This window comes from Pagrus major, chromosome 11 (genome assembly GCF_040436345.1).
Source record: "Pagrus major chromosome 11, Pma_NU_1.0".
Taxonomy (NCBI): domain Eukaryota; kingdom Metazoa; phylum Chordata; class Actinopteri; order Spariformes; family Sparidae; genus Pagrus; species Pagrus major.
Window position 1 is genome coordinate 24,372,707 of NC_133225.1, and position 25,834 is coordinate 24,398,540.

Consider the following 25,834-nt stretch of genomic DNA (forward strand, 5'->3'; position numbering starts at 1 on the left):
TTCTTTAGTCTTTGGGTTTTGAGAATGTCATTAAAATGGGATTTATTTTAATGGAGCTTTATTTTGTAATTACCTTATTTTACTTATGTTTATTTGGGTGATTGACCTGATTTAATTAGCGGTAATGATAAACTCTATCTCTTTAAAATGTCCATATTTTTGTGTCGATAGGAAAAGGCACAATATTGTGCGCATTGTAATCACAATAATAATTGTTTAGGTTGGTGGAGTGACTGGAGGCTGGAAGTCACTGTACAGATTATAAAATCCATTGAGGAGCTGTGATTGTGAATTTTGGCTATATGAATAAAACTAGCCTGACTTGACTTAAGAAAGTGAAGTGATGCATTTAGAGTTGTTTTTTGCTTTTACTTATGATGAAAAAGTAGTCATAATTCATTAAAGGATAGGTTCACAATTTTTCATTTGATTCACAAAGTATGTCTTAAAACGTTAGTCAGGTACCCATATGAATATATGCCAATAAGAGAGCCCTTCGTTATGTATTTATAATGTAATTACTCAAAATCCACAGTCCTCATTCCATGCAAAAATGTTTGACAATTCAAGTGGATATCTTTCAAAGTTACAGTGTGCATATCTCTGCCAGGCAGCAACGGTGGACTGCTGTTATATCCGCAGGCACTGCAGATTGGGCAAAACAAACATTAAATAAACATTCTGATTCACAGGAGGGTTTGCGGGTGGGTGAAATAATACAACCCTGATTTCAAAATGTTGGGATACACTCAATTGAAAACAGAGACAATACCTCATCAACATTATTGATTTTGTAAATATATGCTTATTCTGAATCCAATGCCAGCAACATGTTTCAAAGAAGTTGGGACAGGGTCAACAAAATACTGCAGAAGTTATGAAATGCTCAGAAAACATCTGTTTGGAACATTTCAGAGGTAAACAGGTTCATTGGTATCAGGTGATAGTATCATGATTGGGTATGAAAGGGGCATCCAAAGGCTCAGTCATTCACAAGCAAGGATGGGGTGAGGTTCAACACTTTGTGAAACACTGTAGAAATGATATAACTAAATGGGCTTGTGAACACTTGGTGAAACTGTTGTCGGTAAACACAATTTGTTTTGCAAATGATTGCAATCTGTTTTTGTTTACATTTGACACAGGATCCCAACTTTTTTGGAATCGGGGTTGTACATCATCAACGTGTGCATGAGGCACAGCAGTATAATATAACTAATTATTTAAATCTCTCAACACGGCGACAGGATCGGTCAGGATCTAAGGTTAATTAATGTACTGTGTTCTTTTACAAATCTAAAAGGTCACACACAGTCCAGGTTAATGCAGTTAAATTGTTTGGAGTGAAACTGCTGTCCTCAGAGCAGACTAAAAAATATATTTCAGATGTTAAAAGTTTAACTCAGCCCCATAGGAGCAGCAGAAGGCTGAGAGAGAAAACAATGAGACTGGTGTGTTAACTCAGAAGACTACAGCTCAAAAACCGCAGAAAAAATACACATTACCAGAGCTACTGTGTGAGACAGTAAACAGTTCAAGTCAAGCATAGAGAACGCAACTAACGGAGCCGACCAATCACAGGTGAAGTAGGGTGCATCTTTTGAGAACTGCAGTGGGATCCATAATAATGCCTCAGGGTGATGGAGAATGATGTCAGGTTTACAAGGTGGACGCATTTAGGTAATTTAAGTAGCCAAGGGAACAGCATCTTCCTTCGTCCCCCCTCAAATCATCTACTGACTGGTGAAAATTACATTGCAGATATCTGTAGTGGAGGTTACAGCAAGTGGGAGGCAGGCCCAGCAGTGTTGCTAGATCGGGCTCATTTTGGGATGTGTTGTGTGGGTTAACATGGACATCTTACAGTGTCAGTTTACATAAAAAAAACTGTAAAAGTATCCAGCCGGGGCAAAAGAGGCTGGATATATGCTGACCTGCAATATGTGATGATTGATGTGGTCAGCCATCTTCAGGATGTCCTGGAGGTAGTTGACCAGCGACATCATGGGATCACCACCAGTCATTGAGAGGAAACCCATTAGCAGGTCCAAGATCTCAAGCGCCTCACACACCTCGCTGTATGAGTCCAGCCCTCTGGACAAGGCATTCCGGGTCAGAGAGGACAGAGCGACCTGAAGGAACAACAGTATGTAAGTATGAATGAAGGCTGAAGCTACTGTAAATATGTGACAAATGAAGCTCATGTCATTCAATAGCACAGTGACAAACCTTCACTGTTAGCCTATTATTTTGCTGCTGTCTATTTAAATATGAAGTTCTCTCTGTCTTCAGTTCATTCATGCTGCTGTTTTGATGGTCAAAAATGCATGTTGGATTGTAACCTTGTTCAATGCAATCCTGTTTATAGCTGTTACAGGAACAACTATTAACTTTATCACAACGATTAGTTATTAATTGTTAAGTTGATTGACAGAAAATTATTTAGCAACAACCAATTCATATTTTAAGTATTTATCATTTATTTAGCAAAAATACCAAATATTCTCTGGTTTCAGCTTCTCACATGAGATTATTTCTGTTTAATGGCATGTTTGATGATGATGAGGTGATGATGATGATGTGCTGTCCTCAGTCACAATTTAGTTGCCTGTTGTGCAAAAGTAATGTAGAGGGTTTATTCATTTACCTGAGGCACTTTTCCTTTAATTGCTTTGAAAATAGTTTCGTAGTCTCTGTCTTGTGTGTTGACCAGAGTTGGAATTCCCTAAAATAAAGCACAGTGAGTTTAGTGAATCAGGGAAATACAGAAAAATAAGTAAGGCAACACAGAACAGATGCAATAATGACACAAACAAGAAGTTATGATTTTGTTGTTGAAAATGTCTTACCATATTGTTAACTAAACCAGTGCATATCCTCTAGATTTGCTTAGCAATACATACAATAAAATATGACAGTGGGCATGTATTTGTACATGATGACAGTCAGAGAAGGTCTGCTCTGTGTTGTGCAAGGCATGATGGATGACCCATGTCAGATTCAAGCAGGATGTGGAAGCACTGCCTGCTTCCTTTCGGTGCCTATGTTAACCAGTTGGGTTGTTCAGACAGGATCAAGCAAACTCGTGATCTGCAGCGACAGTCTGTGATTTTGTTTGTTAAATTTCACACTTTTCCCCTTTGTGGCCCGTCCATCGCCTGTCTGACCAAGGTAGTGCACAATCATGGCAACAGTAGACTGCACAGGACTGCTGAACTTGTGTTTATGTCTCTTTCATTTGCTGTAACTAAACTAGGCTTTCTGGACTCACTGTGCGGGTGATGAGGGGTTTTCCCTGCAGGAAGCGGGTGAGGATCTGCTGCTGGATCCTGGGCAGGTCAAATTGTGATATCGTCTCATGGCCACGTTCTAAGCTGTACTGGCAGTTGGATAAAACCAGAGGAAGCAGGTCTTTCTCCATGTCATAGTGGATCACATGCTCTTCCGTTAGCTCTGCCACGGACACCCTGTAACTGCTGCAGATATTATAATGCAAGTATAAACTTGTTATTCATGTAGTTATATTCTTTATCCAAACATAAACTTTTGGAGTACAGCAAACATGTTTTGTTATCAGAAAACTTGTTTTAATTAATTGTCCATAATATATCTGGATGTTCATCAATAAAAATTATTCAACTGGATATTTGGCCAGATGCTAAAATTTCTGATCAATATATAAAGCACACTAGCAGAAGGCATGATTGCTGCCAATGTTACATATTACGTAGGCAGAAGCATAAAAGTGCTCTTTCTACTTATGTCTTGGTGCTGCTATGATTCAATAAATTTTTCACTAAACATGTTGGGGGATCATTAGAGTGTTTAGCATTTTTACTAGTGTTTACTTTAGAAAGGAATCTTTAAATAGCCAGTATGTATAGCATATGTTAAACTGAAAAAATGTCATCTACTCCCTGTTAGACAATACAGTAAGCTTGTTTTTTGTAGCTCTGTGTATATTTTGTACCTGCTGTCCTCTTTAGTGTGGCTGTCAGCAGCATTCACCAGCTCATTGTGTAGCGTCACCAGGTACCTGACCAGCCCTGTGGCACACAGGCCTGGACCCTGCCGCCGGGGCAGGAGGTACTGCAGGTCGCTGTTCAGGTCCAAGTCCTTGCCGCAAAACACTTCTGGGATCTTCAGCTCATCTGTAGTTTGAAGAGGACATAAAGTGGCTTTTCAATACAGCAATAAATAAATATGCATTCACTGATTAAGTGCTTACTAGACATGTTAAACAATATTAGAATTGCGTTAATGCATTAAGGTAAATTCATGCTAAATTCAACTTTATTTATCTGGCAAAGTTGTGCCAAAGTGCTTTGTAACACAAAGAAAAACAGAACAAAATAAGGGAGAGGACAAGGACGGATGTAAAAGCACTCATTGTGAGTGCCTCCACTTTTTAAGGAGATTAAGAGCAGGGTAAGTGCTTTACTTACTGCTGGTTACAGAATTTCTTAGCAGATTCCATGTTTTAAGGAAGATGTCAATGTGTTTTTCATACCACTCTCTCATATCTGAAACAAGAAATCCCAAAAATTAAGTCCTTCCATTAGATTTTGGAAAATTAAATGTTAACATTTTGAGAATTAAATTAGGCTTTGGTCTAGTCATTGCTCAGAGATACAGCAGCTGTACCTTTTTGCTTCTCAATGAACTCTCTGATGGAGCCCACCGTCTGGTCAGATGTGTTCTGGAACTTTCTCACCAAGCGTTTCTGCAGGATTAGGATGTTTGGAAGGAGCTTAATCTGTCGAATTTCCCCCTCCTGAATAAGAAAAACACAACAGCTAAAAGTCACACCTCATAACCATTGATTATGTATATATAGCTGACCAAAATTAACCTCATTTTTCATTTTACTGAAATTTTAAAGAGGTTTTTATTCTAATTTTCTTTTTCCTTTTTTTGAAGATTACTGGGAAAACATTTTTTCACACAAACTTTTTAATCACACAGGTTATACCAAATTCAGTGTAAATGTATTGATCTACTTCTCAAGACTGTTTGTAAAATGAGAGTATTATGAGTAATTGTAGTAAAAATGTATTTATCCTGATGCTGTTGGAAGGTGTCATTGCAAATGATTACTTATAGATTATAGGATATCTTGTTATCATAATTGACATTCAGTCTGAAGGTTGCATAAAAGAAAATCTCATGGTCTGTCTAAAATGCAAAGAGCATATTCTCCGAATTTGCACAGTTACTAAAATGAATCCAACAATGTGAAATTTAATTTGCTGGTGCCCCTAGATGAAAGGCCAGGATGCCAAAAAATATAATTATCAAGTCAGTCTGTTGGAAATGAATATCTACAACAAACTTCACAGTAATCTTGTAAAGATTTCTTTCTCTGAACCAAACTGTTGGATGGAGAGGTGAATTCAAAGCCATTCTGTCACAAAGCTTTACATCTCACAGACAGTTACCTTCTGCAGGAACCTCCAGAGAAGAGGCAGCTCCTTCTTTTGGTCATGCTGCTCCACAATGTGTGTGAGGCTGAGCAGTGACAGCCTCTCCCTGTAGCTCCATACTGCTGAACTGTGGACCTGAGAGCCCTGAGCTAGAGATGTCAGGAAAGGGCAATCATCATCAGAGGTCGCCCTCATGATGAAGTTGGAAGAAACACGGGGGTCAGTCCTGATGAAGCCTTTTGCTGTCTGTAGGAGTTGATCAAGATCCTAGGCACAAAATATTTGGATTAGTGGGAGGAGAGTTTTACTGCTGCAGGGAAAAATATTAATTTTGTGCTAAAGAAAGCCATGTAAATATCAGCATACAGAACATATGCATTATAAATGAGTAGTAAATGGACAGGTATGAGTCAAAGCTTATAAAAGCTACATTGTCACTTGCAAGGGGGAAAAAACAATGTGAAATGGTAAAAATGTATGGCAAACAGTGTTACCTTCAACTGAGGTGTCATAATATCTTCAGCCACAGTAGTCTCCCATTTGTTTCTGGATGCTTTGGTTGTTAGGTTAGGATCAATACCAGCTAGTCAAAGTCAAACAGAGGGTATTTTGTAAGATACATCATGTACAAAATGTACAAAATACATTATCTTCTTTACCCTATATAAAAATGCGTAATTTTCGAACATATTCAGAAATGTTACTATCCTTTCACACAAATACAATTTTCAATGCATATCCAACAAATTTAGAAAATGCAAAGTTTTAAAATGTTTGTAGGTTGTGTGTCTATCTCAAGTCATTGTGACTTGGACTTGAGTTGACTCGAGTCACTGTTTTGATGACTTGCAACTTGATCTGACAGGAAATAAATGACTTGAGACTTGGCCTGTACTTGGAAGTTTAAGACTTGTAACTTGACTTAAGACTGTGACTTGTCTGTATTCATTTTATGTCTGAGTACTTCATATCCATGGATGGTTGTTCAGATATATGATGGAAACAAGAAATCCACACACATATGGGGCTTAAGAGCCTGAATCTGTTTGTAACTGAGTTGCTGAGCAAACAGGCAGACAGACACAGGGGTTGAATGTAACTGGTCTGGATGACAGTGTTTCACTGTTCAAAAATGATGGTGAGACTGAGAAGCAATATAGAAAGAAAGAAGCTTTTAAAACTTAATCTTTTTTTTGTTTGATCTCATTTGTTTCACTGAAACTGGGGGATGACTTGACTTGGGACTTGACTAGCCCAAGAACAGATGCCTTGGGACTTGCTTGAGACTTGTACTGAATGAGGTTTCAGGTTCTGATTTCCATTATTGTTTTCCAACTGGTAACCATACAGTTACTGACTCCGCTGATGTCGGTATTAGTCAGGCATTGGTGCCTATTTCAGATGGCATTCTTCCCCTCATTCCGCTATCTATGTGTTACTGTTTTCAAAATCCCTGTAGTTGCATGAAAAAACAACAAAATCAGAGCTAGCAACCTACACGCTGAAAATGGCCAAGTTACTCTTCGCTAACCTGGTCACTAACAGTGTGAACCTCAACAAGCTAGCAGCTCTAACCTTTTCTTTTGCAGGGATTTAGCCATTTAAATGCCAGAGCTCGCCTGCCAGCGTACAAAACAAGTTCCCCCTGACACTTTTGCAGGGGTACCATTGAGTGATGCCTGAGATGATTGTATTTGGGTTTAAGAAATACAAACAAGTCAATACAAACAAGAGTATTTTCCCCCAATACCAGAATGACAGTTGTTGCAGCCAGACCCTTCTCGAGTGCTGTGGAGATAGGTCTGGCTTTGCGAGACTACACTAGAATTCAATTAGAGCAAATAGGGTCTTGAAATTAGTGTGAGTGGGACTCTTCTTTGTTGTGATTCGGACAAATTAGATCAGGCAATGTGCTTTAACAAATAACTATTTAACAGTGACTGACTGGTGGTGTGCTTACAGTGACTGGCCTGCTCGAGCTCTTGCAGGGACCTGAGCACCAAGTGAACAGTTGTAACAGTGTCGTCAAATCCTCTTCCCAGGGCCTCTGACAGCTGATCCAGATCCTTTTTTATGTGTAGAGCAAGAAACGAACTTGCATCCTCTACAGTCGGCTGAATAATGTGCTGGAAATGCTAAAAACAATGTTACAGTCAGATTCAAAACAACAGGCAGAATTTTTTGTTTTTATGTTTTCTTGCACAGATATCCTTATCTGGATAGAATAATTTGATATCTCAGCTAAACTAAATGTCAATTCTTAAAAAATATTAGTGCTTGCTGTCCAACAAAGTTAGCTATTCAGTGCTGATGCAGATATAAATATCTAATTTTGAGAGACTTCATCCACTCACCTGGGATTTTTCTGAGGCGCCCAGCAACATTGCTAAGTGTGTAATCAGCCTGACCAGAGTGAAGGGAGTCAGAGACATATTTTTAGTGTCTAGGGCATCTGGGTTTCTCAGCTCAGGGTCTCCCAGGATGTGGCCAGGCTTTGTTCGATCCCTTAAAAAACATAACAAAGCATCAGTCAGTCAATTAGTAATACAGGAGAGTTGTTTAAATGTACGTCTACATGACATTTGATGGTACAACTACAATCAAATGGGTTTAATAAAGGAACTCACCTATCATCTACAATTATTATCTGTGTATTGCTCGTATAAAATCAATTATGTTGATTTCATTATGTTCTATAATAGCTTTCTTACTATCAAAGTCTGGAGTATTTTTGACTTAAAGTTTCATAACTTCAGTAGGTACTATAAATCACCACATTATGGGCAGCTGGTGATATACTAGATATTTCCTACTAGATGAACGATATGGATTTTTCTCAGCTGACACAGATAACCAATAATTACCTGCTTCTCATGGCCGATGCCTAAGATAACCAATAGTTTCACATTTTTAAGAATTTTATATTACATAACTCAATTAACGTCATATTGTGTTAACATTGTAGACTTCTTCCGTCTTCTCAGAACCCTTGCAGAATATGTATCACAAATTGCAATTGTGTTGTCTCCTTCTTCTTTTTCTTCTTCTTCTTCTTCTCAGTGTTTATTGCTGGACTGCAAACCAGTTTTATAGCTGCATATTACAACCTACTGCATCAGAGTGTATAGGTGCTGCACTACTTCAGTCAGAAAGCATTGGCAAAATATTATCTGCTCTATTTATTGGGTCTAAATTTCACTAATACTGATAAATGGCCGATAATATATATTTCCCAAAACCAGGCCAATAATTTATCGCCCAATATATATTGTGCATCCCTACCATAAACATCAAAATACTACACTTTTTTCTCTTCTACTTTGCTGTCGTGGTAATATTTCTTGTGTTAACAAAATCACCTACATTTTAAAAATTTTAGGATTTGCATGTATATTGTGTCTTTGTGGACTTATTTTTTTTCACCCACCAAACAACTATAAATAACACTTCATCATTAACACTAATGATCTCTCCATATATTAGGTCCCACACAAAAATTTCATTTTAACTGGGAAGTATACTATATTAAGGAGCAAAAATACTTAGAGACAATTCAGTTCAGTTCAGACCAATAATGACACTCACTGTTGCAGTGGAATAGATGTGAATCCAGGCAGGCGTTGACCATCTTTCAATCCAACCTCCTCACGACACACCGGACATTTGCCACTCTGCGTGGGATTGCCGCACTGCAGTAGAATGAAGCAGATTGGAATATTTTGCTCAGACAGCACATTTCTTACATGGTATGTTTTTACTACTTCATGTTTTAATCACTTTGTAAATAAATTAACTGAAAATAGCTTACCTTATCAACACAGAATGGATGCTTATTTGGACACACTGTGAAAAACAAGTAGGCTAAAATCATATGAATTATTTATACAGTTGAACTAAACTAGGAATTAGTATGTGAGTTAATGTGAGTCCCTTAGTATTGAATGTGATGAAGCAAACCAAGAGCGCTAAAGATTATCAACACTTTGAGACATCTGTTTGGGAAAATAAAATCTACAGAGGAGATGGAATGTAGAAATAAATGCAGACTATTGAGATAAACTAAGATGCAATTATCCAATGAATAAAGCTGCAAGAAACCATAATTTACAATCTCGGTTTATACATGAATAAGTAATACTTACCATACCAAGTGAGCTGCCTATTGTCTTGTTGTATAGTTTCCTGGGCAACAGCTAACATGTCATCAGGCATTGTGGGTATAAATGCACTCTGTAAGATTTAATAGAATAAAATTATAAAAACTGGCATGAAAGTAACATAAAAAGTAATCATCAGCTACAATTAATTTCATGAGTTTTTCACTCAAGCTGTTTGATTTTACAATCCTTTCAGCGAGTAAGCAGTAATGGATTTACAGAATTCATACAGGAATTTTCTGCCATATAACCAGGGCTGAAAGTAGTTTTTAGTTTTTGCCAGTACTACCACCTTAATCTTCATCACTTGTTATTGTGTCCCCTAGCTTCACGCATCCCTGAACAAATGCTTTCAGAGTTGGAGTAGAAAAGAAATTAGAAACACTTGACATCATGTATAGCAAAAGATTTGTTTAAATGGTTTAAGTGCAAGATTTAATATGTGAATTTTGACAAAACTTTCAAATCCTAACAACTTGTTTTGTTTTAAATTATTACAAATTAATAACAGCTGAACAGTTATGAAGTCTCTGTCTTTTAATTTTTTAGAACGTCAGGCATTAAAATGAAAATACAGATGATTATGAGTAAAATATATCAAAATGTCTGTTACAATGTGTCATGGTGTAAATGCCACAGATTGTTACTGAATGTTGACAAAACCTTTATAATCCTAACAACTTGTTTGGTTTTTAATTATTACAACTTAATTCATCTATAACAGGTGCTTGTTCTAAAGCACATGGTCTATGGTGCAAGTGCATTTAGGGCATGTCCATCTCCCTTTTGCAAGTTAAACGGCGGATTATCTGAGCGCAAAGTAAGGTGCAAGGCGCAAAGGGGTTATATTTTGACTCTTAATTAGTCATGGGTGTGTTTTGGGTGGAACATAAATTAAACCAATCCAAGTGCCATCTCCTATTCCCTTTAAGGTGCCCTGGGACTGGTGCATTCATATTAAACAGTGGCACTTGTGGCGCTGAGGGACAGGGAGGTGGTCCTCAGCTGCTGGATCCTCTGCCATTTCACAATCATCTGTCCCATCAACACTGTTTGACTGCATAAATAAAAATAATTTGCAGTGAAGCAGCCGTCCTCATGATGGATCCCACTAGTGGTAACTACCAGTAGTTATGGAAAAGGCAGTGGGGTTCCCTCCAGCACCAATTTAAAATACAGCACGAAGCACTTAAGAACAATTTAGAAGCAATGTATAAGGAAACCATGAGTTGTTAAAGATGACATGACGTTAGCAGATGTGTTTTCTTGTTGAAAATGTAATCATTAGGTTTTGAATGTGGGTTTTGGCAGGCAGTTGTTGTTCCTTCTAGCCAGTACTGTGTACCGGCACTGGACCGTACCTGTCTACATTTACCCCTACTTATAACACAAAACATCTTTAATGTACACTCCAAACACTTGACTATGTAAGGCACCTTAAAGTTGTAAAAAAAAAAAAACAGTCATTGTTGGTCTAGACAGGCTGATGATACATGTTTACCTGCATATTTTGAGGAGACAGACCAAGTTGCTTGAGTGGCATCACAAGAGGGTGAGTCCCAGTGAGCAGCACAGCTGCCAGATGGATGGTCAGCTCAATGACAGTGTTGTCAACAATGGTATTTTCAGGATGAACGGCCAGTTCTCCCAACCTGTTGTGAACCAAAGCTAAGCCAAAATCCCTTACTTCTTTTTGATGCAGAAACCTTGAGCCCTGGATGAGCTCTTCAAATGCTTGGCATTGCTACAGGGAAGATATGAGATGATATACAGTGACTATAAGCAGGTTTTTATAGCTGATTATAAAACATATGACAACAAAATATCAGCTGAAAAATAGTATTTAAAAAATAAAATATTTCCAAGAAAGAACGTTGTCAAACATTTCTACAATAACACTACACACTTCTTCTACAAGCTAACCACAGGTTGTTGTGTGTTTTACTGACGGATTTGTACATTAGTGGCTAGTGCAGTAAGCAATTGCAGAGAAAGACAGCTGATTGTTTAGTGTCAATCACAGGTTATCAAATAAGGATACTTTGGGGTGATATTCAGACTGAGCCACCAGACCAGTGGCCAACCCAAAGCATCTGTGTTTGACGACCTGGGAATGAGACTCAACAAGAAACAATTTCGCTAACTAAAATGACAAATTTCCATGATGTGCAGAAAATAGTCTCACGTTACTTCCCCTCAATCTTCCCCTCAATCTTACCTTTTTAGACAAGTCGAGTCTAAAAAGGCAAGTGGAGGATCTAAGAGCAGCCAAAAGGCACAATCCCTCACTGGCTTTGTACACCAAGTAATTGTGCTCTGCCAAGCTAGGAGCGTTGCTGCTTGGAGGTGTGAAAACCTTTTGGTATTTTTCATGCCACCCAAATGACCCAATACAATACATTTTGACAGGTGACCCACGGATTATGTTCATCTTCCTCTGCAAACCGAGAGGGATTTGTTAGTGTTACATGCTGCCAACTGAGGTTGATCAATATCGAAACATTTTCACTCAACATACAGTTAATAGAAAACTTTATAGTTTGTTAAAAAATGTTAAGCAAGCTTAGATAGCAATTGAGGCAGAACATTTAACAACGGATTAATTGATCACTGAAAGTTTCTGTTCTTGTGTCGTACACACATTTTCAGTCCTGAATGAAATCAGCATCTGTTCAACTCTGGTCTACTGAAGAGTCTTGATGTGTAATATGTTATTACGTTTCTGAAAAGATGCATTTTATCCTTCTTCATACCTCAGGGGTTGGATGAAGACCTGTATTTGCAGATCTGTACAGAGTTGTAACCTCTCGGAAAAGTGCCAGGAGGATGAACACTGTTCGATTCCTTGGTGGCACAGTACATTTCTGAATCAGTGAAAAACAAACAAAAATTTAGAAGTCAGTAAATACCATTCAGACTGAAACCAGACATTATGAAAATTTGATTCGTTGATTAAACTCAGTAATCCAGTTTACAGTCATTCACATTTCCATCTGGGTAACACTGGCCCAAAACGACACACCACTTTGTTAATTGTCTTGTCCTTAGTTGTGCTTTTTATTGCGTTGTTATCTCCCTTTGTTGATAGATTAGCAAATATAATTTTTTCCATAAAATCGTTGCCTCGGTTATCTGTAACTTTTACATTCAGACCCTGAACAAATGCCTGTTCTACTTTGCTTTACCTGAATTACATTAGCTAAATTATTGTGTATATTATAGACCCATTCTTGCCTGATCAACAAGTTTTTTTTTTTTATTTAACTAACGTTAATTTATGCCATATTAATAGTTATATTCCTTTCATATTTGAGTTAACATTTTCCCTGCATATTATTGGTCTATTACTTTATTTAGAATTTTGAGCCAGGTCCATATTTGAATGTCAATCAGAATTTTTTCTTTTAAAAGCATAAAAGTCACTTCACACACTCTCCTTCATCCTCTTCACAGCCATTCCAAAATGACCGGTGGAATTGATGTTAAGGCCTAAACATGTATAAAGTTTGTATATTCAATTTCTTAATGTGAATTTATTTTTCAGAGTTGGATTGGTTTTGAAAGTTCAATGTTCTGGTCTTTTCCATAATCACAATTAATGCCCATGTAAGGCCAGTCTGGAGGGAGATATAACCAGGTAATCATCAAACATCAAACAACTCTTGTGTCCTGCAGAATTACAACAGGGGCTTTGGGGGATTTTTGCAGTTGTTCTGTAAATGTATTTATATACATTTTAAAAAGAGTTGGCTCACATTGCAGCCCTGTTTCACTTTCACCACTGTACTGTGTTTTTTTTTGTTTTCTGATTTTAACTGCGTCTGTTCTTCAAACACATTGTATTGATTAAATCATAGTAATACATCATCATTCAATACATCAAAAATCCTCTTCTGCTGCCACAGCCTAGACAATACTAGTTATCTTCAATGAAAAAAAAAAAAAAAGGTGGGTGGGTGGGGGGGGGGGGGGGGGGGGACATCAGTCTATGATGTAACAATCATGGACTGGTGTTCACCAGTGCTACCAGTGGAAAAGTTGTTCTAGAGCCCTGGAATGAGACAAATATATGAAAAAACTGAATATAACAGTACTTGTAGCAGATTTATTTGGTAAATTAAATTGAAATACCTCTAAGACTTCCTCTATCTGGTCAACATTGCCATTCACCACTGCCTTTGCGACTGCATCCCTCACCACCTTGTATTCCTCTCCATATACAAGATACTGGTCCATCTGGCCTCCATCTTCATTCTGTTTACACCATAAATGGAGTTAAAGGAGCAAAAACATGGTGTAATATATCTAAATAGAGAGATTTTGAATGGATTTCAGATGTCATGTTGGTTTCCTGGTCAAGGGGTAGTCTGTTAATACATTTAACTCCACGGTCTGTTTCCATGTTTTAAGAAATGAAGACCTGCACACTATCAAATGATAGTGTGATAGTGATAGTGATTTGCCCCACGGCCTGCATCATATCATAATTGTGACATGTTTACATACATTTTTCTATAGTAGATTTGCTGATGAATGGTGGCGTACCTGATGATTGATTTCCGCAGGGAATATCCATCTGAACTTTGGCTGTTTCAACAGTGTCTGGACAAACTCGACACCTTGTCGTTCACTTAGTTGACGGATCAGGTAAACACGGTACCAATCATTCCCACTCTCCTGACAGAGCTTAATCACCATGTTCAGGAAATCCTCTGCTCCTTCTGAGACATTGTTGTCTGCAACAGCAATGTAACAGTAATGTTATCCAATAGATATACTCTTAATTTTTTTCACCGCTCACTAAATCAAACTGCCAGTCATAGTTAAGTTCTCTCTCACCAGACAGACTGTCACTGATGAGCTGGACAGCCATGGTGAGGGACAGACGCAATCTTGCAATGTGTTGCAGATGTTTAATAGACACTGTTTCTGGAACAGAAGGGACTTCAACCAAAAAGAGGCGCAGGAATTGTGTTTCACCAATGAAAAATGCCTTTAACTCTTGAGCCTTGTTGCCTTGAGGCATTTTCTCCCACATGGAGTCCTGCAAAGAAAAAGGTTAAAGGATTATTATTTAACTATCACTTGACACAAACTTACCTGAATCAGCAGTGACTAGAAACTGAAACAGCAGTTTGTGATACAGCTGCCATCTACTCCTCCAGAATCTGGCCCTGAAGTAAATCAATTTGGCCCACTGACAAAGCAGAAGATTGTTCATAGCTTACATCAAAACCTTTTGATTTTTCATAAATCATCTGTAGATAACAATGTTAATACAAAGCTCATTTAAACGCCAAATATGACCTTCACAACTTCACATCCCATCTAATAAAGTAGGTCTCTGAGGAAATCAATCAATGTATGATTACACTTTATTCCTAAATGAATCAAAAGAAATAAACAAACATTAAAGATGTATCATCCTTCTTTTCACAGAAAACTATGCAACCTTATATGCAAACATATTCCTGTTCCAACCATTCACTCCTCTCACGCATGCTCACTGATAATTCCTGCTGTCATTATCTGGGGCTGTCAGTTGAGATATCAGCTGTTCATTTCAGCCAGTCACATCTATAAAATAGTACAACAAAACACACCTACATTGTTAGCCTATCATCTTGCTGCTATCTTTTTAAATGATTGTCTCTCTGCCTTTAGTTCAGTAATGGTGCTGTTTTCCATACCCCTTCCACTTCCCTATCACCAGCCTATCAGTCTCAGCAGAGTCAGAGTCACAGCAACAGTTTTTATGCATCCTCATAAATAGTCAACTGTTGTAAAAGGTTGCCCTGACTTATCTTCTTTGTGAAGCTTTTTGAATGTTTCAAAATCTTCAAGGAAATTGTTTTTCCATTTAAAACAATAGGCTACTGTCATGTGTGTTTGATTAAAATATATTTTACCTCCAAGCAGTTGATGTACAGGGCATAAAGCTCTGCTTTATCCTCCTCGTCCAAAAATCTGCTGTCTTCAACTGATGACAAATGTTGCTGCAAATATTCCTGGACTGCATCAAAGCTGAAACACAGTTAAGTTCATCATACACTTAGTACAATGCAGAAAAGCATCACAAGGTGAAACAGAGGAGCTTTAACCAATTCAAACATTCTCCCATAACCAAACTCTTCGATATGATGAAAGCAGCAATGCTGTAACACATCTCTGCAGTGTTGTTGTCAGTGCTGCCCTATAAACACTTCAGACAGCTCTAATTATCTGTGATCATTTAAATTCAGATGTTGAATTTCAGTTTACCCACCTGAACTTCAGCAGCAGCTTGAGGATCACAGATCTCACAACTGGGTTTTTATCTGGGGACTCGTCGAAAGGCGACAGATCTTTGGTGTGAATCTGCTCATTTTCTGGTTTGAAAGATGACTTAGAGTAAATATTAGTAAGAAAAAATAAAGATTTCTAATTATTAATAGTAATCTTAATTTCAGAGTGGCATTACAAAAAGCATGATGAAATGAAAGAAGAGGGGATATTATTGTTAAAAACAAACTTACATTTATTAAAAAAATGTATTTTTGGTCCACAAAAATAGGAATTTATGTAGAAAATGGTCAAAGCTTTAACGTGCAGTGTCGTGCAAGTTCATTTGAAAAGAACATGAAGAGAATGAAGAGGAAACAATACTTTTTTGAGAAGAAGCTCTACAGTAAGTGGTACCTGTTTCAATGCTAAGGTAGGACAACAGGTGTTTGATGACACCGCTGGCTGGTGGCGTGTTGTCCTTGAAGCACACAGTGGAGAGCAGGTCAATGAAGAAACCGTTACAACTCTGTCTAAATTCTGCATTTTTCTTGATAGAGACCCTGCGGAGTCACAAAAATGAAAGGCACATAAATATTAAAAATCTAAAGTAGTGACATTTTATCTGTGTTAATTTGAACATTTCCAAATGTGGTTAGGTTTAGCCAACTGATTCTCCAAATTACTCTGTCAGGGGAATTTCTTGTTTCAGTTTGTATACCACTGTACTTCTTCTGACTAATACTTTGTTTCACAGCCTCACTGCATCACCAATCACCTGGTCAATTACTGTTAGTGAAAATCACTCTGTCGCACTGCTCAGAATCTGAGTGCACACATATTTATTATATGACACACGACTCATTATACACACTTGCTAAGCACTATGCAGTGCAGCAAAAGACTCCTATGCACTTAATAACAACAGTTCATGATAGCAAGCTACTGAACTGCTTATAGTACATGTCCTTCAGCATGAACAGTTGACTCCTACAAGCCCTGCAGCTGCTGATCTGTAACTAATCCTGACAAGAGTGTCAGGTGACAGGTGTTCAATGGTACATTAAATATTAGAAAAAAATCTCACCTGATATCTTCAGAGACATGCGGCTGAAAGTCATTTGGTAAATCCTGCCTGCACAGGGGACAGAACGTCTTTCCTGTATCAAGGCTTTCCTTAATGCATGTTAAGCAGTAAATGTGATCGCACGGCAGTCCTACAGGATTCAGAGGCTCCCTCAAGCACACCGCACACTGAAGTCCAAACCTTGAAATTCAAACCAACATCAATCAGATTCCCTAAAGTGTAACATTCTTTACTATTTCATTCAAAGTAACCAACCGGTCAAATTTACAAGCCCTCACCTGAAAATCTGATCACTTGCCCCCTGCTTACAGGACTTCAGTACTTGAATCACAGCTTCAAAAGTCCTCACTGATTTTACATCTGAGTTTTCCCCTAGAGCCTTAGAAATGGGTGAAAAGCATTGTACATAAATAAAACAATAGCCAAAATGTTTGGTTTTTTTTTTAAACTTATTTCAGTTATCTTTGAACTTTGTGTATAATATAACAGTAATGAGGCAAAACTTGTGAACAGCATGTAGACAATCATGACACACCAAAATTCTCCTCAAGGTAGATTAATAGGTTAATAAAAGAACCTCGGTCATATTAGATGTAAGCAACATTGATTTTGTCCATTCTCTCTGGAAGATACCGGAGATTGAAAAAGTTCTCACCTTGCTTAAGGTTTGAATGTGAGTCAGGATGAGTGCTCGGAGGTGACTCTCGTCATTTTGGAAACCCAGCAGCACGTGTTCCACAAACAATGCGAGGGTGTAGATTCGCTTCCACGCATTACTGTAACATTTTACAGACCAGTTGATTGATTCACCATACTCCAAGGCAGTATTTTAGGTCAGTGCTGGGCATTAGCTAGCAGAGATGGTAAGCACTATATTGTGTAAAAATCACCTCAATTATTGAATATGTGGCCTTTGCAATGTGAAATAGCACCACTAATTGTTTCCCTAATATTGTATGTGGATAAAAATTTTGTAATTTCTTGTGACTTAAGCAAAAGCATTCTTTATTTCAGGCATGGTTGTAGCACAAATCAACAAACTGAAAAAATGACATGACATGAGGCATTATTTTCATCTCACCTGTGGATCTAGGAAACATTTCTCAGCTTAGTTTTGTGACTTGCTGCCTCTTGTAGTTGTTACAGTAACAGCAGTGAATATAGTTGGGCGATTAGACAAAGCGAGGCTGTTCTAAAATGTTAACGTGCTGCCCAACTCTAGTAGTGAATTAAGTTTTTGTGCACTGCAATGGTTTGGGGGATTGATAGAGACTTTATTTGTATCTGTGCTATTGACAGTGCACGTGATGAATCGAAAGTATGTCTGACTTTGACATTTTATTACTAGCTGAAATACACAACCATCCAGTTTCTAAATCGCTAATGGTGTTAGTGACAGCGGCTGGAGCTTATTCTAACTTACATTAGAGGCTTAGGTACCAGCTCTGGACAGATCACTGGTCTATCAAAGGGCTAAAACAAAGCAACACTAAAGCATTCACACTCACGCAGGACAATTTAGAGTTACCTAACCTGCTTATGACCAGACCGTGGTAGGGAACAAGAGCAGACAGACAAAAGGCATGCAGCCATGTCATTATACCTGTAGAAAGATGTTACTGACTTTGGACTGAGTATTTTACTCCGACTCCTGTGCATCAGCATCATACCTGACATCATTGAGTATTTCTTTGCATCGCCCTCCATATTGCCTGGTGCTGTGTTGAGAGCAAATCAACTCCAGAGATGGTTTCAGCCTCTTCACTTGCTCCAGCCAGTCCCGGTAAAGAGCTTCAGTATCTAGAGTGGAAGGCTCCAGATATTCAAGACATGCCTTGGCTGCATGAACATCCAAAACCTTAAGAACAGGAAAACAGTTTGGGAGTGTTTTTGTCAATATCTAAAACATAAAGAAATAATAATAATCTAGATTAGCAATAATCAATGATGGGAAAAATACTCAAATAAAAGCTATTCAAATATGACAGAATTAGAGAAGGGTCAATATTGGGTTTTCCTTGACACAAAGTGTTTCTTGTCTTGGAATTTTGCTTAATTTTTGAAAAAGTTTTTTTTTTATAATGTCTTTCACAGTTCTAAGGTATTTTTATAACATTTATTTACCAAATCAAAACATCATATTGACAAAGCTAATGGATTTTAAGGCTTTTCTTTCCACCATTGTGTTCTACAAATATTTCATTATTCTGCATCCTGCAGAACATCATATCAGACTATCACTGACATGTTCTTAATCTCTAAGCATGTCTGTGACACTTTGCATTATTGGCTTTGTTAAGAGGTAATTCAAAGGTCAGCGGTAGTATAATGCCTGAATGTGCCTTGAAACATAATGACACATTGAAATAAAAGATGAGCATCATATAGATTTGTTACAAGTCTGGAAGATCAGAAAATGTTGCTGAAATTTTGAAATATGTTTACCATCTCTTGACAACAGCTAATTTGCTGGTTTCTTTGCAAAGGAGAAATGATGTCAGGCCGAAGAGATATCATCCTTGAGAGGTTCTGAAGACGACTTTTGTAGAAATGGTAGGCGATGTGTATATGAGGAAAAGAAAGCTCATCGTCATCTTTTTTTCGTTTCTTTACTTCATCCACGCAGCTGGCCAGGGCCTGACACAAGAGCTGTTGAGTAGTGCACAAGTAGATTAATAAAACAGTAATTGTTTTTTAACCACATCAATGTTAATGAGGAACCTTATGAAGGTAACTGGTAATTGTCTGCTCTTGAGTCCTTACCTAGCTGCCTAGCACACATCCCTGTGTCTGTCATCAAACCACAACAAACAACTAAAGTAACCATAATTTGTTAAAAACTGAATTATTATTCAGATTTAGATTTCAGGCTTTTTTTTTTTTTTTTTTTAGTTCAGTTAGTCAGCTGGTAGATCACTGGGATCTGTACTGAACAAAGTTAAACACGTACAACTCGACAATGTGCCCTGTGTTGTCCTTTTTTGGAATAAACTGCTTCAGTTTTGGTTATAAGTGGAGATATGGGATGGGAACATCAGACATAAATGTCAAATGTTTTGGCTTTGGAATAGATTTGTGATGTCTGATCAGAGACTCACTTAAAAGGCAGTTAAATGGGACATCTCACATGGTCATCCCTGGGCTAAAGACTTGAAATCCTGAAAAGTCTAATTTCTAACCTAAATTCTTTTTTCTTGATTTGTCTTTTGTTTTACAGAATATGATACTTACTTATATTCAAAAGATTAAGAGCAAAACATTTTTCTCATGCCAAGAGACAATTGGTTGGTTGTTATATGGTATAAGCAAAAGTTAGGAACTCATAAATTCTCATAAAGAAAAGCCACATAGTAGAACATAATCTGAAGTATAATTCAAATTAAATAAAAAGACCCCTGTGTGCACAGTTACGTTCAGAAAAATAACCATTTGTCCCTGAGACTAGCAGGTTTAATGCCACTCCTTGTTTGTTGTGGGAGCAAGGTGGAATCGAGAATGAATTTCATTTTATGCTTTGCAGTCCTGTCTATGAGGACATAAGGGATGTATTTTTACTAAAAGGTTTATGCTGACTTCTTTTGGCTGGGTGACTATGAAAAAGAGAGTGAGTTGTGCAGATTTTGTTTGCCAAGCTTGCAGAAGGCAGAATATTTTATATAAGACTGAGCTGCAAAATAACCTGTAATTTTGTGATGAAATGAAATGTAATTAAATGTTTGACTGCTACAACTGAACTTCTGGTGTCTTGTAAATAATCATGTAAATAAGGGTTGGGCACCTTGTTTGCGTGACACAAAATTAAAAGAAATCAATCAATCAGTCCACTATAAATTAGTGTTGTTTTTGACTGCACTGATTTGAAATTTGGTAACACCAGAGAAAATCATATACAGACAAATGTTTTGAAGTGAACAGTGGTATTGCAGCTAATGGAAGGAGTCACTAAGCACTTCATTTACCCTCACCTGCAATTCTTCATCTGATGCCACATCCACACTCATGGAAACAAAATCCTTCAGGTACCTTTCGAAAAAATCTTTCTTCATTTTTTTGTTCACATTTTTTGAGATGTAACTGCCAAGTGGAGTGTTGATGAACAACTCCTGGAAATGGCCAGGTGAGCCAGCTGCAAAGAAAAGTTCAGAAATCTGTCAGTCACAAAGCTGGTACTAACTAAACAGCACAATTGCAGAACAGCAGGCATTTGGATATGTTAGTTATACAGTATTATAGTTACTTTGATGTCTGACTGTCTGCATCATGAGTCCATCCAGGAAGTCTTTGATCCACCAGCTGAAGGGCATGTGGCAGTGCAATGTGCTGCCAGCTGTGATATGGCTTTGTACCAATAACACACTGGAGCTGTTGAGGCAGGATGCAAATATCATGAATGTCATTTTGCAAGTAAGAGTAATTACTCTGTAATTTATCTGATGCTGATGTTGTTCACTTGAATTTACTTGCATCTTTTTTCTACAGTCAGAAAACAAACCCAACAGCAGGTGGCCAAAATGGGTTTTATGTTATGCTTCATTTTTATAACTACATAAATCTAAAAAAAATCTGTGGTATGTTGTCAAGCATTCAAACCAAAAATGTAACTAAATCTCTAATAATAAAATCACGTGCGCTGAATAGATACCATGATCATACTCACTTGCTTTCCAGCTTCACGTAAGGTACATGGAGCATGTCTTTGCTCGCAAATATTTCAAGCCATAGGTTCCTGATGTCATCGCACTCATTCAGCAGGAGGTCCAAATTGCAATCTCGGTCAATGACTGATATCAAGTTGGCTAGAATTGGAGTGACGACTGCTTGGATCTTCCTCCACAGTGTGTTTCTGTGTGAAATATTCATATGACTTTCTTAAAAACAACCTAACATTTGCATATGCATATGACTGCTTGTTTATGTGGTGTTTGCAGTGGTGCATTTAAAATATCACACCACAGCAAAATTAGTAATGAATAAATGACATATAAAGATTGTATGCAAATATAGCAAAGAAAATGGTTACATAGACTGCTAAAGTATGGAATGTAAAGGAGAGACCTACAGGAACGTTCCCCCCTCTTGAAGAGCATTGACATTAGATGCCTCCCTTAGCACCCAGCTTTTTGGATTGGGGATCGTGGCCTCATAGTCCTCTAACAGCAAGTGCAGATGTTTTCGCACAATGTTTGCAAACACACCTTTAAAACAAAATTCATTTACAAAACTTTTTTTCCAGAAAGATACATTTTCATGGACCACAGACAACATTGGCTCAATATCAAAAAAGACTGATTTTATAACCTTGTGCTTGACTTCCATCCAGAAGTGTCAGCAGGTTCTCAACTCTCTTTGTGCTGAGTTCTCCACTTTCTGCTGCATCTGCATCTCTGAGCATGCTGACAGCACCCTGCACACAGCTCCTAATGAGGTCTGTTGTATCAAGAATATCTCCCAAAACCTGTAACAAAAAAAAAAGTCTGTCAGTTATATTTATTTAATAAATGTATGAAATAATGGATAAATTGTATGTTATTGAGCTAAAATAAATTCTGAATCTATAAACTATTGCCCATATGTTTTAAATATGTTTTGAAGCTACTACTTAAACAACAACAACAACAACAACAGAGAATAGATTATAGATGAGATGGTTGATCAAGATCATACAGTTTTGAAAGTTTTGAAATCACTGAAATCATCAGAAAATAAAACATCTTATTCAGATTACCTTTTATAATGGGCTTTTCTAAAGTCACTTCAAAAAAACATCCCAAGAAAAGCCGAGTCAAAAAGGCTGGGAACTCAAGTTCTCAAATTTCTTAACTGCCTTCTAATCATTTGTTACATTCACTCAATTACTTCCGCCAAGGAGATTATGTTTTCGCCTGTGTCTGTTTGTTTGTTGGTTAGTTAGTTGGTTTGTCAGAAGCTAAAGTGACGGCTCCAGGAATTATTTCTCACTTTCTTTAACGTTACGAGATAGGGTGTTTTTCAGCATTTTCGTCAATTTCTCAGGGAATAATGCATGAATCTTGATGAAAAAAATTGTGCATATTAGGGTGGCTTGCATGTACTAGTGAGTACAATTCGGTGCCGATCGAATGAAAAATCTGTATCTAGTAGTGTTTTAAATTCCCGATTATTTTTGTTGACTGCTGGGAATTTTTCTAGTCAGGCACTCTGGTGGCCAGGGTCCTAGTATTAGCAGGTGAGAATGGAGGTAGCTGTCAGTGTGCTGTAGCTGCAGAACCCTTGTCATTCAACAGAGAATGTGTTCATAAAGAAAGTAAGTAAAGAGTGGCCTGTAGACTGCTTGTTTATGTTGAAGAAATGTTGCAAGTAGTGTGCAATTCATCCTGCTAAGTAGCAGTAACCGATGTATGTTTATTTTTCTGAGCTGTTTTCTGCAACTGTGGGTTAATTTGACTCACTTGCTAATTGGGCTAATGCGAGTCAGCTAGCTGTGTTACATTGCATGTGCTTACATGTGGGTGTATTTAAGATACCAGCTCAGCTATTTTATCAGCCATTTCTGTTTACATTGTATTTATGTTATATTGCTGTATATTGCTAGAGTACAAAGCTCAAATTAATGAGCATAGTCTCAGTAACATTGTATAGGAGGACATTATTTGTAACATTTTTGTATTTTTATTATTGTCTTACAGAAACCATTCTCAATTCAGTTAATCATCTATCCAGCATTATATAAACGACATAAACTGTTCTCTGAGTACGTGTCTACTCTCTGAGCAGAGTTGCTGTTGTGGATTAAGTGGTCCCTGCATTATACATCACAAACGTTCAATCTTTAATACGTGGATTTAAATATTTTTTATTTGATATTGAATTAGGCTTGACTGAATTAATAGGGACCTTTCAGTCTTTGGTGGAGGTATGTACACTGCTGAGTGCCATCCTAGTTACTTTTGTGTTTGATTTAGATTTAACTGACCTAGCTCAACTGACTAACTTATTATGTTAGGTATGTCCTGCATCACCAATTGAAAATAATGTACAAAACTAATTCCTGAAGAGTTGGGACGCTGTGTAAAACATAAATAGAAAATAATGTGATAATATATTAATCCCTTTTGACATATACTCAAATGAAACAGTATAAAGAAATGATATCTAATGTTTTACTTCATCAGTTTTATTTATTTTTGCAAAGAAATGCCTTTTCTGAATTTTATACCTGCAACATGTTGGGAAAGTTGTGAATGTTCCAAAAACACCTGTTTTGTAAACAGGTTCAAAGGTGATAGTATCATGATTGGGTATGAATGGGGCATCCTCAAAAGGCTCAGTCGTTTACAAGCAAGGATGGGGCAGGGTTCACTACTTTGTGAAACACATGATTGTAGAAAGGATATTCCTACCATGGGCTTGGGAACACTTCGTAAAACTATTAGTAGGAAACAGTTTGTTTGCAAATGATAGCACCATGATTTTATTTACATTTTACACAGCATCCCAGCTTTTTGGGAATCAGGGGTTGTACAAGTACATAAAAGTAAAAGATAAATTGTTAGCTAATGTTAAACTTCTACAGTTAGTTTGTTTTGTTTGTTAACAAATGCATTAGAGATAAGTAAATTGTATTTTTGTTATGTGGTCTGACTGGCAATCAGGATCCTCTTGTTCTTGTTTATGAATACGGATGGTGAAAATTATACTTACAATGGAGTCATTATTTTGTGGCACATGGGTCTGGTCTTCTGTCTCTGTGGCTTGAAAAAAACAAAAAACAAAAGAGTTACAGGTGGAATTTAATCAGTGACTTACAATATATAACATTCTTTAGGAAAAAGGTTTTTTGATGAATTACCCTCAGGTGGATATTCAAAAAGGTCACTTATGCCCCGTTTTTTCAAGGAATGAACATCAGACACAAACTCTGTTGATCTCCTGAGATCATCAATGTGAGCAGACCTCCAAGGACCTGTAAAAAAAGAAAGGCAGATAAATTAAGAGGCGATATGTAAGTTTTAACTGTTATTTAAATGGTCTGCTCTTTCATTTATTTTGTTTCTTGTTGTTACACATACTGTGTAGTGCTGGGTTCTGTGTATGATAGGTGCTACATAAACTAATTCATCACTATTACTGTTGCATATTGCTGCTGACATGAAATAGACAGATCTGTGAGTGTGTAACAGCAGTGCTAACCTCCTTGAAATCCAACATAGGAAGTCCCGCCCTCGATTCGGAGTAGTTTGGTGACAAAGTACACAAATGTCTTTGTGTTGTTAGTCTTGGCCCACTTGTTTATTTCATTGATGCATGAATACCTTAAAAATTTAAATGGAAGTAAAAATAGAAAGTGAACAAACATTAACTTTTTCAAAAATGTTTGAGAAATATGTGATAGTAATTATTTGATAATCTTTACACTCACTTGGCTGAGGAAAGAATATTCCTTCTGTGGGAGTCTTCATCATAGTTTGTTTGGACAATGAGCACTTTGTCTGCAGGTGTTGAGCCAAGAAATTCCCTAATACCAGAACATAAGCATGCTTTACATTTGAGCAGACAGAGTGAACACTTTACAAATGTATGCAGGCCCATATTACGTAGTATCTACAAGGATTGGACGATTGGACAAATATGTCAGCTATTGCCAACTGAATCCATTGCTAGTTGGTATTTTTTTGGCAATTTTTCTCATTCCATTTTAGCTAATTTAACAGTCTGCCGACGAAGAAGTGAGAGCTGGTCCTCAGCAAAAGACTCTCATAGAGTGAGCTAACCCAGCAGAACTAAGAGGCCAGCAATAGCAGAGAGAGGCAGCGGGGGAAACAGTGTGAAGTGCCAGAATATTTTTACATCTAACTCTGTGAATTAAGGGTTTATTTTTTCCAAACCAGAATTGGTGATTTTGAAACAGTAGAAAGACTAACTAAGAT

At 37.4% G+C, this 25,834-nt stretch overlaps 1 protein-coding gene across 1 annotated transcript in view; it reads right to left on the reverse strand.

Moving 5' to 3' along the window:
• LOC141004825 (E3 ubiquitin-protein ligase rnf213-alpha-like) overlaps positions 1-25,834 on the reverse strand; it is a 58,770-nt gene that overhangs the window by 5,265 nt on the left and 27,671 nt on the right. The window contains exons 28-61 of the mRNA XM_073476491.1: positions 25,327-25,422; positions 25,098-25,219; positions 24,724-24,870; positions 22,239-22,373; positions 21,988-22,123; positions 21,586-21,771; positions 21,152-21,290; positions 20,894-21,028; positions 19,374-19,577; positions 18,599-18,786; positions 17,584-17,704; positions 17,207-17,307; positions 16,929-17,108; positions 16,259-16,404; positions 15,846-15,948; positions 15,490-15,604; positions 14,420-14,624; positions 14,126-14,316; positions 13,712-13,834; positions 12,334-12,444; positions 11,082-11,324; positions 9,566-9,653; positions 9,232-9,266; positions 9,009-9,112; positions 7,778-7,928; positions 7,384-7,558; positions 5,918-6,006; positions 5,439-5,690; positions 4,645-4,774; positions 4,446-4,523; positions 3,971-4,151; positions 3,272-3,473; positions 2,648-2,725; positions 1,935-2,132 (exon numbers count right to left, since the gene is read on the reverse strand). Coding sequence (XP_073332592.1) covers positions 1,935-2,132; positions 2,648-2,725; positions 3,272-3,473; positions 3,971-4,151; positions 4,446-4,523; positions 4,645-4,774; positions 5,439-5,690; positions 5,918-6,006; positions 7,384-7,558; positions 7,778-7,928; positions 9,009-9,112; positions 9,232-9,266; positions 9,566-9,653; positions 11,082-11,324; positions 12,334-12,444; positions 13,712-13,834; positions 14,126-14,316; positions 14,420-14,624; positions 15,490-15,604; positions 15,846-15,948; positions 16,259-16,404; positions 16,929-17,108; positions 17,207-17,307; positions 17,584-17,704; positions 18,599-18,786; positions 19,374-19,577; positions 20,894-21,028; positions 21,152-21,290; positions 21,586-21,771; positions 21,988-22,123; positions 22,239-22,373; positions 24,724-24,870; positions 25,098-25,219; positions 25,327-25,422 — 4,888 coding nt within the window. The remainder of the gene's footprint in view (positions 1-1,934; positions 2,133-2,647; positions 2,726-3,271; positions 3,474-3,970; positions 4,152-4,445; positions 4,524-4,644; positions 4,775-5,438; positions 5,691-5,917; positions 6,007-7,383; positions 7,559-7,777; positions 7,929-9,008; positions 9,113-9,231; positions 9,267-9,565; positions 9,654-11,081; positions 11,325-12,333; positions 12,445-13,711; positions 13,835-14,125; positions 14,317-14,419; positions 14,625-15,489; positions 15,605-15,845; positions 15,949-16,258; positions 16,405-16,928; positions 17,109-17,206; positions 17,308-17,583; positions 17,705-18,598; positions 18,787-19,373; positions 19,578-20,893; positions 21,029-21,151; positions 21,291-21,585; positions 21,772-21,987; positions 22,124-22,238; positions 22,374-24,723; positions 24,871-25,097; positions 25,220-25,326; positions 25,423-25,834) is intronic.